General features: G+C 31.8%; 1 protein-coding gene across 6 annotated transcripts; it reads right to left on the bottom strand.

Moving 5' to 3' along the window:
• Positions 1–4,373: 4,373 nt before the first annotated feature.
• Positions 4,374–8,641, bottom strand: LOC148878380 (F-box protein At1g67340-like). Of its 6 annotated transcripts, XR_016105136.1 has the most exons (5): positions 8,540–8,635; positions 8,184–8,439; positions 7,241–7,278; positions 6,338–7,129; positions 4,374–4,776 (listed from the first exon to the last, which is right to left on the bottom strand). XR_016105136.1 is itself a non-coding variant. In XM_088965074.1 (4 exons), exons 1-4 carry the CDS (start codon positions 8,577–8,579, stop codon positions 7,077–7,079), a joined length of 387 nt encoding a protein of 128 aa, XP_088821200.1. In that variant the 5' UTR covers positions 8,580–8,635; the 3' UTR covers positions 6,070–7,076. The 6 variants fall into 6 exon arrangements, 2 of the variants coding, with proteins under 2 accessions (XP_088821200.1, XP_088821201.1); XR_016105137.1 differs by lacking the exon at positions 4,374–4,776 and having other exon boundaries at positions 6,070–7,129; positions 7,241–7,396; positions 8,540–8,641; XR_016105135.1 differs by lacking the exon at positions 4,374–4,776 and having other exon boundaries at positions 6,070–7,108; positions 7,241–7,396; positions 8,540–8,641.
• Positions 8,642–11,251: the final 2,610 nt, after the last annotated feature.

The following is an 11,251-nucleotide window of genomic DNA, read 5'->3' as shown; positions in this document are numbered from 1 at the left end:
ATACAAAATGTATAAGTTTAAATATATATGGGTTGGGCCGGGCTTGAAGTATTAAGCCCAAGCCCAGTCCTAAATTTTGTAAGCCTGATGTGGGCTCCAAGCCCGGGTCAAACCTGAACACAAAACCCAGGCCCAAGCCTCGAATTTTCGGGCTGGGCCGCATTAGACTGAAATGGTCACCCCTAGTTTCAATCCTATACTACCAACATTATCTCACATCGCATATATCATGCATAGTAGGTCCCACTTTTATGGTGGGTTTCAGTCTCATAGAGAGATGTACCGTGTGAGCTCGTGTTGGTGGAGGGTTATAATGTATTTTATGGGCAAAAGATCCCAATTTTGGGCTAGCACACATAATAAGAATTATAGTCTAGACTCAGGCCTGGCCAGACTCTGGGTTGTTAGGCATCAAATATGAGCCCGTGCCAGGCTAGCATTTGAGACTATAAGGTTAATTTAGCGGGGCCTCATGGGATGCTCAGATTTGTCAAGAGAAAAGTGAATCAATAGAAACTGATAATTATATTAATTATATTAATAAGTTGGATTATAAGATTTGAGACTATAAGGTTAAATTAGTAATTTGTTACAAAAATAATCTAGTAATTTGGATTAATTATATTAATAAGTTGTTACAAAGAATAATAATTTGTTGCTAATTACTTAATAAAATAATTATTTTTCTCGTATTATTGGTTATCATTTTATTTTATTTATTTTATGTTATTTTCTTAATGATTAAATGCTACAATTTTTTTTGTAAATATTAATTGGATATTTAAAATACATAAATATTAGTAAATATATAGAATTGGGTTATAGTCATAATTAAGTTTAGTGTTTATAACTTTTTTAGTCATAAGTACATTAATTTAAGCCCGAGCTCGAGGTTTAAGAGTTCTAGTTGGGTTTGGGTTGATCCTCAATTTAACCCAACCCACCAAAGTTGCAGCCCTTAAGAACATTGTAACATTCATAATTGGACCATACCAAATTGAGTGCAATCTATGCATGCATTTACTTTTGGGTTTTTAACTGTTTTTAGATAACATTGAAGCAGAATGAGCTATGGGGGATGGGCTACCACTATTTCGTAGCCCAGTTTTCCCAAAAAAAAAAAAAAATTTGATCTAATGCCAGATTTTGATAGTGTATTAATAATGCCTAGCTTAGCCCAACATGCTCCTCAAACATAATAATATTTGTATGGGCCTAAGAAAGCAACAAGCTTGCCCATGTTAATTATAAAACTATGATTTTTTATAAATTAAAATTTGTATTTAATTTTAGTATATTATAAAAATATGTAAAAAATTTTAATATATATAATATTCACTGTATATGTATATAACTTCTAGGTTGAGTTTGGGGTTTCTTAGTTTAGGCCATGTCCACTAGGGCTGTCATTAGACTTCGAAAGTCTAATACCCAATTATAACTTGCATTTGATTGGATGCAAATATAACTCCATCCAATCCGATTAAAAATTGAGCCTAATAAAAAATTATTATTCTATGTATATATGTAGTATAATTATGTATACATATAGATATTATGTATAATTATATAAAATGTGGATGCGAATCTAGTGGTTTCATGATAGGATGCAAATGTAGAGCAACTAGATCCAATTTGAATTCGATCTGTTTATAGCCCTGCTACCCGCATTATGTGTGGGATTGGTGAAGATCCAAGTTCTAGGTCAAAAGAAAATAGTTGCTTAAGCCCATAAATTTATAGGTCTAACCAAATTAGGCTTAGTTATAAATAATCATTCCTAAGTAGAATAAGTTTATGACATTTCAAATTGTGCCATTATTAATTTTATTATTTTAATTAATTTTTATAAATTTATATATAGAATGCAAATGGTTTGTTTTACTTTTTTAATCTTTTTGGTATTTTTATTATTAAATTTAATTATTATAGTAGTGTTAATAAGAATTTATATATATTTTTTATTAATTTTAGTTATTAGGTTTCAAATTATAATTTTCTAACAATTAATCAATTAAATAGAATTTGAATATGAAAAAAAATTTCTAACAATTAATAAGAGAAGATGACTATAAAAATATGCTAAAATAGGTTAATGATGAAAAGGGTGTGAGCTATGTCTTAGAATTATCTCTCTATATCTCATTATTTATAGGTGATTTAACTATTTTTTATACTTTTATAAATTAATTTATAAATTGTTATTTGTTTATAAGCTAGGTCAGGCCCACGTGAGCCATCAAGTATTAGGTCCACCTTGGCCTTGAAATTTGTGGGCCTAATGAAGCATAGGCTTAAACAAATTTCTTTTGATTTATTAGATTAATTAATTGGAAGCCGGGCGATACACAGGATTTATTCAAATAACTTGAAATGAAAGAAGTTATTGTGCAATCAAAATGGGTGAATCATTTTGATCCAATTGAAGTCTAATTTTTTTTGGGTTATGTACATGTGAAATAAATGTTTTATTAATAAAATTGTGGGAAGATCACCATAACATACCAAGGCTTTTCATGTTTAACCCAAAAATAACAATTTATTTCAGGACGAATTCCTAATTGATAAAACTACTGTTAAGGAGAATTGATGTAACATACCAAAGCTTTTCCATGGATTTTTTACAGGTATAAACAAGTATGATTCGTTCAAGTCAGTTCTGTCAATTCCTATTGCAGATGAAACCCAAACCAAATCTGGAAAAAACGAAAAAAGTGAAAAACGGTAAAAAGGTAGAATCGATTATCGCAGGACCCATTTTACTGTACGGGTGAAGAAGGTGATCTAATCAGGTCGTTTTCGACCCGCTTTTCGAAAATCCTGTTTGGATGACGGTGCGGGTTGAGAAACCCATGTAGTACATGGGTAGAGCAATCCGTGTAGTACACGGGTTTCTTAATAATAATAATAATAGCAGTATTTTTAATAAATACAACATTTTATTGATTAACCGTATTATCAATGAATACAGTATTTTAATTAATTAACAGTATCTATTAAAAACAGTATTACATTTAAGTTAAACTGTAATTAATAGTAATTATAATTTAATTACATTTAACAGTAATTACATTTGTTTTAATTAATTATTTATAAATACAGCATTTTATTAATAAACCATATTTAAAATAATTACAGCATTTTTAAATAATTAACATTCTTTATTCTAAACAGTAATTAAATAGCATTAATTATTTTTAAACTGTAATTAACAGAAAATTACATTTAACAGTAATTAATGAACAGTAACATAATTAACAGAAATTATTTTTAAACTGTACTAACCTATTTTTAAACTGTAATTAACAGTAATTATATTTTAAGGTATAAATAGCATAAAATTACATTTAATTTCCAGAAATTACTGTATTTATTATTTAATTAACAGTATTTAAGAGTAATTATAGTTTAATTACTTTATTTCCAGAAAATTACATTTAGATAATTACTTTATGTTAAATAAATACAGTATATATTGAAAAATATTATTAATAATTATATTAAAATTACATTTAACAGTATTTAACAGTAATTATAATTTAAGGTATAAGTAGCAGAAAATTACATTTAATTTCCAGGGATTACAGTATTTACATTAATTATAATTTAATTACTTTATCTCCAGAAAATTACATTTAAATAATTACTTTATTTTAAATAAATACAGTATTTTAATAATTAGCAGTATTTATTGAAAACAATATTAATAATTTCATTATTTAAAAAAATACATTTACTTATCAGAAAATTACATTTAATTATATTTAACAGTAATTAATGAACGGTAACATAATTAACATTTATTACTTTTAAACTGTAATTAAGGGTAATTATAATTTAAGATACAAAAAGAAGAAAATTACATTTAATTTCCAGAAATTACTGTATTTATCAGTTAACAGTACTTAACAGTAATTATAATTTAATTACTTTACTTTAAATATACACAGTAGTTTAATAATAACTTTATTTTAAATAAGTACAGTAGTTTAATAATTAGCAATATTTTAATGATTACAGTATTTATTGAAAAACAGTATTAATAATTACATTATTTTTAAAAAATAAAGTATTTATTGATTAATTAATAGTATTTTCATAATTACAGTATTTTTAATAATTAACAGTATTTTAATAAATACAGTATGTATAAAAAAAAGATTTATACTTATAATTAATTACAATAATATAATATTCTATTATTATATTAGTTCTTTGACAAATTGATTAAAGCATTCTTTTGATTCTTTCAAATTGTTTATAATTTGTAAGTCTTGATTGTTTCATTCTTGATTAACAAAAAAGAAAATTTTTCAAAACACAATGATTACAATTTGTCAAGAAATAGTTTTAGCACGCTAGCAGCACAAAGTCAAGTTCAATTGACACCCCTACCTTCAACTTAAATGACGGAAACTCCAACACATAACCAAAATGACAAAATAACAAAGAACGAAAAGAATCCAAGTGGAGAGAATAAAAAAGAAGTTGAAATGAAAGACAAATAAAATCCTTACAAAATAGGCATGTAGAGCAGTTTCTCATATATAGGAGTGATAATTGCCTTTCCGATCTTGCAGTCTCCTGCCTGTAACATGGAAGAAGCCCGAACCAATTGATGTCTTCTATCATGGAATCGGAAAAAACCATGCCGAAGCCGAATAACCCAACTGCACAAAATCTTCTACAAAAATTTGAAATTTTATTTTACCATTTCTTCCATGCCATTTATTCTTTGCTATCGATCTCTTCGTTTCTTCTTTGTTGCAAACTAGTCTGCGCCATGATAAATAGCTTTAGAAGATAAATGACCCTCCAAGAGACATTTGTGAACTGTGCTCAAAAGCTGGGATATATAGGCATTAGAAAGCAAAACTTGCATATCACAATGGGATGCTGAGACTCTTGGTTAAATGAAAAGGCATATTGGAGGAGATGTTTTATAGATGGCAGGTTTTCAATGGTGGCCTTCCTTCTTTAATGTTGCTGGAAGACACCTCCTCATTAAAACAAAATAGCCGCCCTCTTTCATGCTTTGTTTTAGAAGACAAAAAATTAATTTGCATGACTTGTCAGACATGGGAAAATCAATCAAGTGGGAATGTGGGAGGTGCTAACCCTGCCTGTGCCGACATGAGATAATTTGTTTTTCCTTGCAAAATCGATTTTTTAATACACAGATTTACTGGATTTAATCCTACCATGAACCAAAATAATATGTTGGCAAGCAACATTAGTTATAACAAAATAAGAAGCATAGACAGTTAATTTAAACAAATTATTAAAAAAAAAGAGAAAACATAAACAAAACCCAAAATATAAGAGTTAAACAAGTCTAAGTACAAGTTTTTTCTGGTAGAAAACTTGAACAGGTCTAACAACCAAAGTATAAGAGTTAATTTAGTGGCAAGTGGGGCCATATGGAGATACACGATATTGTGGCAAGTGGGGTCTATCCTAAATGTCTATTATAAATAATTTAAAAAATAAAACAATTCAAATTAAATCAAATAATTACTTGTTGAATATTTCTGTATTAAGTAAATAGTAATAACAATCAATTATTTATAGAAATAATTAATAATAATAACCATCATCAAGTACTTAATTAAGTAAATAATAAAAATGAAATAACAATCATAAGTTATCATTAATGTTTATTCAAAGCATGCCCCATAATAATTATATTATACTCGGTTGGAAAAAATAATTTTAAGTAAATATTTAAATAATTACAAATTTAGTTATTATTATTACTATTTAACAAAAATTTTAAATTAAATACTAAAATAAATTAATAATCATAATAAGGATGGTTAAATTATAGTAATAAACGGTTCAAGTTGAATTTAATGACCCATATAATTTTACGGGTTTGACATATAAGGGCCAATTTATATGGACCCTAGACTATATGAATGTCTTAAAAGTGGTGGTTTATAAATAGTAATAAAAAATGGTGATAAAAATCATTAATGTTTATTCATAATTAATTAATTAACTTCCCTGTACTTAGTACGGGGTCATTCACTAGTTAGTTATAACAAAAGAAGAAGCATAGACAGTTAATTAAAAAAAAAAGCTTAAACAAAACCAAAATATAAAAGTTAAACAAGTCTAATTAAGTACAATTTTTTTGGTAGAAAACTTAAACAGGTATAACAACCAAAACATAAGAGGTAATTTAGTGGCAAGTGGGGCCATATGGAGATACACGATATAGTGGTATTTAATTATAGGGTAAAATACAAAATTCTCCCCTGAATTTTCTGACAATCATAAAAACCTCCCTTATAATTTTATTTTCCTTCTAATTTTTAAAAAATTCAACCAATACCTCTCTTCGGTCAATGATCAAGACGAAAAACGTTAATGTGGATCTATTTTTACTAAAATAGTCCTGTCTCAGCAACTCTGTAATCCACTTGAATTCTGTTTATCTTCTTCCTCATGAGTCACAACAGTAGATGGTGGGCACTCCCCCAACAGTAGATGATGGTACTGGGAGTCTGGGATGGTGGGCTGTTAGTAAGGGGAACACATGAGAATTCCTCACTAACAACCAGTCTTTGTTTCAATGAAAATGAGATGGATGACAATGTCAGACATCCAACAATGGTACTAAGAATTTAGTTCATCAACGGGAACGATAATCTGTTTTTTCGTTTATTACAGGAGGAAACATGGCATCGTCCTCGTCAACCTCGACGATTCCTTCGTCATCGAGCCACCGCTCCATGGGTGCACACTCCACCTTATGGCGCAACTTCCAATCAAGAGCCTGACACGCCTGAGAACAGTAGTTCACGATGCCGCACACCGAGCAACAACGAAATTCATGTCACCTCACTTGGACGAGGAATCGGCGCCCCTCGGCGATGTTTTGGCAAGCGTCGTAGCCATCTTGCAGACAGTGGCCGAGTTCCTGGAGAGCATCAATGTGGCCGAGGAAAGTGGCTCGTGCACGGAGAGCGACGCCAGCTCGGAGGTCCTTGTCGTTCTTGGACCCGCCGCTGCTATCGAATTGGATATCAACGAGTGAATAAAGCGCTGGAGCGTGAGAGCTGATGGCCGCTTTAGCCATCAGCGACGCCCCACTTCCTCAGTTCTGTAGACAATAGAAACGGATCTGCAATCAATAAGAAAGGCTAATTAGATGATCATTTGCAAGGCTCAGTAACGAACTAAATATTTATACAATTTTTCTTTTATCTGTAAATTTAGGTAATAGTGTACTGACCATGCCAAGCGTATAACAGGCTTTGATGTTTCCAGCATCTGCATATTGTTTCAAGAAGCGATGAGATGATTTAGACTAGTTCTTAGCTTTCACGATGAAGGCTTTAGGAGATGCTTTCGACAACACGAGGGGATGAAAGCCTAAACCGTTCAGTCTCTTGCACATGTTTAGGAGACGAAACAAGAAGCAATTGAGAAGGCGTAAAAATAGTTATTTTCATTACACAACGAAAAGAGAGCTCTTTTTTGGGTAATAGCATATAAGTGCAACTTTTGGGGTAACATTTTTAAAAGGAATTAAAAAATATGTTAACTTTTTAAAAATAACATCTTGCCATTTGTTCACCAGCGCCGCCGCCCGCCACCACCTTTTGCAACATTATCGAAGGTGGCCGGAGACGGAGGTGGCGACGACGGCGCTGGTGGTCATTCTTCTATCCAACGCTGCCGCCTCTGTCTCCACTCACCTCCGGCAACGTTGCCGGAGGCGGAGGCAGAGATGGACGGCGTTAGGCAGAGAAATGACCACCAGCGCTACTGCCGCTATACGAACGGCGGCGCTAGTGAATAAATGGCAAGAAAAAGATGATAAATAGTATTTTTGCTCTGTATTGATATTATTTTTAAAAGTTAATCTATTTTTTAAATATTACTTTTATTGATATTAAACCAAAGTTGGCCTTATATGCTGTTACATAGCACTAATTTCAAAAGAAAGCTTTATTTGAAGTCGAAGAAACACCGATCCGTATAAATTCAAAACTTGTTATCAACAATTGGAAACATAATATTTCCGACTAATGTTCGATACCAGAATCGCCTGTTCGGCAATAAATCAATTATTTTGTTGCATTTCCGCAAAACCACCCAGAGCAAATCTTCATTACCAAAAAGCAAATGAAAAAGAATATAAAAACAACGGTTAGAGAGAGATAAGGGTGTACGTTATGAGAACATTAATGAAATCGGAAGGGCAACGAGCGGTGGAGCTGAGCTTGCAGAGGATATAGACGATAAGGTCGTCAGGCAAACCATCAAAAAAATCCGATTCTCTAACGTTTCCCGGTGCCATTCTCGTCCTTTTCCGGCCAAGCATCACTTCTCCACGGGGGAAATCCCCCTTTCTCTTGAGAGGTGTTTCATCCTTGAAAAACTGGAGCTTACGATTACCAAGCTTGGTTCTCATATTGATCCTCTCCACTACAGAAACAGAAGGAGGGAAACGTGGTGTTTATATAAGAAAGAAGAAAAAAAAGCTCTCCTCCAAGAGAGATGACAATAACAACGAAATTCTCAGTACCATCTTTGGACGTCTGACATTGTCCTCCATCTACTGCCATCGTTGCCCATCCATTAAAGAAGAGGAAATGTTGGAGGGGGGAGTATTCTACCGTTGTGTCCTGAGAAAGAAAATGAATAGTATTTGAGCGTATTATGGAGTTGAGACAGGCTTATTTTAGTAAAAATATATACACATTAATCGTAAAAGGGTAAAATATGTATTTTGAAAAATTTGTTCAATATTTTTAACCTTTTCTGTCTTGGTCATTGATAGAAAAGAGGTATTTGTTGAATTTTTATTTTTGCTAAATTAAAATATAGGGAAAATTTTTATGATTATCAGAAAGTTCAGGGAGGTTTTTGTATTTTACCCTTAATTTTATTGAATTGGAGCGGTGGCCAGGCCACATTATGGGTAGGAAGGATAATTCCTGCTCTCATTGTCGTTGAATTTTTTAAGCTTTAATTACCGTTGATGACTATTCCCACGCATTTTCCTTTTTCATGAACTAAACAAGAAAAATAGAACTTCCGCTAATAGATATTTAAAAATTAATAAAATAAACTCTATTAAAATAAATACAAATGAGTAAATATATTGAAATTTGAAGTAGCAAGGATCACTTTCATTTAGGTCTCAATTTTAATGGAATTCCAACATTTCTTTTTTTTTTTTTTTTGAAAATATTGATATATTCATGTTCACTTCAATGTTTTCAAGTCCTTATGACCTTTTTTTGGCATTTCTTCTTTTTGTAGAGAAATCAAAAACAGGATAAATGTTTTTTGGGGTGCATCATTACAGAATGCTTGAAGGGAAAAAATAGGGAAAGGTAGGGAAAGTCTATATTTGTATATATTTGTATAGAGTGCCCTACCTCTCTCTTATTCTCTCTCTCTCTTAACCAAACTCAATGTTAGAGTCATAGCTATCTTTTTTCGTCATGGATACATAATGAGGTTTGCCCTATAAATTTTTATGATTAAACAAACTTTATATTAGGCAATCAAAATTATATAAATATTGTTCTAGCTAGAGGTGTAAATCGGGCCATGCTAGGCTGGCATGGCACGACCCACATGCAGCTCGTGCAAAGTATGGGCCATGCCGTGCTGGCTCGTGGTTCGAGTTGGGTTGTGCTTCCCTCCCCGGAAATATTTTAGGGGTTGGCCCAACACGTCCCGTAGCTCGAGCCTGCGTAGGCTTGTGCCGTGCCACAAGCCAGGCTGGTCTGCAGGCCAAGCTGAGTTGCAGACTAGGCCAAGCCGTGCTTTTTAAAATTTTTGAAAAAATAATGAAAATTTTAACATAAATTAAAAAATATATACAAAAATTAAAAAAGATCTTAAAATTTTATTTTATATGAATTTTGATGTATATAATTATATATATGCAATAATAAAATGAAATAATATAATAAAATTAAAAATAAAAGTATATATTAATATATTATATAACTATTATATACAATACAATATATAATATATACTTATTATACATTATTTATAAAATATATATAAATATATATGGGTTATGTTGTGGGCCATGCTGGATTATGCCGACACGCGGGTTGTGGGCGACATAACCCACTCAGTTGTGCCATGTTGTGCCGGCCCATGAACCTGAAATCCTAGGTCCGACACGACCCATACAATCGTGTTGTGTTTGGCATGGCCCACAATCCGTCATGTCGGGCTGGGCTAGGTCAACTCATAATCATGCCAAGCTGGGCTGGGTCAACTCATAATCATGCCGGGCCATGGGCGACACAACCCGATTTACACCTCTAGTTCTAGCCAGTCCATGGTTGAGTTCTCATAAAAATGAGATTCCCCTATAAACTTGGTTTTTAGTGCTACCATATGAGCATCCAAAGTAGAGGTTTGAGTTTGAAACTAAGGCTATGTTTGGTTGCAATGCAAATAAATTTGCACTGATGCAAAGCCATGACAATGCAAATGATTTGAGTGTAAATTCTAACCTATTTTTGTTTCAATTTTTAACTTATTTTGTTTGATTGCAATACAAATGAAGTAAATTAAGTAAAATCCATAACAAAATTAAACAAGAGTTTGCATTTTTTTTTCATTTGCACTCCTATGCATTGGCAATAGTGTAAATAAATTTGCATTGCAACCAAACACAGCCTAAGGATTATCTGTTTCCATCCCTTTGAGAGTGCAAAAGACATAATTTCTAACACAACACCAAATTCGGCTTCTAAAGATTATGATACCTGTCTAGCTTCCCTCCTATAGCAAATTGAAGAGCAAATAAATTTGCATTGCAACCAAACACAGCCAATGGATCATCTCTTTCCACCCCTTTGAGAGTGTAAAAGACATATAATTTCTAACGCAACACCAAATTCGGCTTCTAAGGGTTATGATACCTATCTAGCTTCCCTCCTATAGCAAATTGAAAATGCGTGATACCATGTATGCAAATTTTTGTCTGTCAATTTCCACCATTACCTAATAATTAACGATAGATATTAAGATCCATATCACTCAGCACACTACTACCTAATAATTAACTTTCTATATTAAGATCCTTGAATGGACGCTTGATGTATGTACCATTGTAACTCAATTTTTTTTTTTTATCTATTGCTTTTTTTAAGAAGCCCTTTAGCATTTTTTATCTATTGTTGAGTTTATTTGTGAACTGAAACATGTGTTGTTTTGATTTTTCATAAGTCAATCCTATCAATTCGGATTTACTCCTTAG

Source organism: Nelumbo lutea, chromosome 1 (genome assembly GCF_056320005.1).
Source record: "Nelumbo lutea isolate HS-2025 chromosome 1, American lotus-T2T, whole genome shotgun sequence".
Taxonomy (NCBI): Eukaryota; Viridiplantae; Streptophyta; class Magnoliopsida; order Proteales; family Nelumbonaceae; genus Nelumbo; species Nelumbo lutea.
Note: the sequence above shows the minus strand (reverse complement) of the source record. Positions and strands in the feature narration are given on the sequence as shown.

Coding starts and splice junctions, on each gene's coding strand:
- LOC148878380 (XM_088965074.1), bottom strand. CDS start 8,579: ATGGCAGTAGATGGAGGACAATGTCAGACGTCCAAAGATG. Junction 7,279..8,183: donor TTCATTAATGTTCTCATAAC/GTACACCCTTAT, acceptor AACAATATGCAG/ATGCTGGAAACATCAAAGCC. Junction 7,130..7,240: donor CCTGTTATACGCTTGGCATG/GTCAGTACACTA, acceptor TATTGATTGCAG/ATCCGTTTCTATTGTCTACA.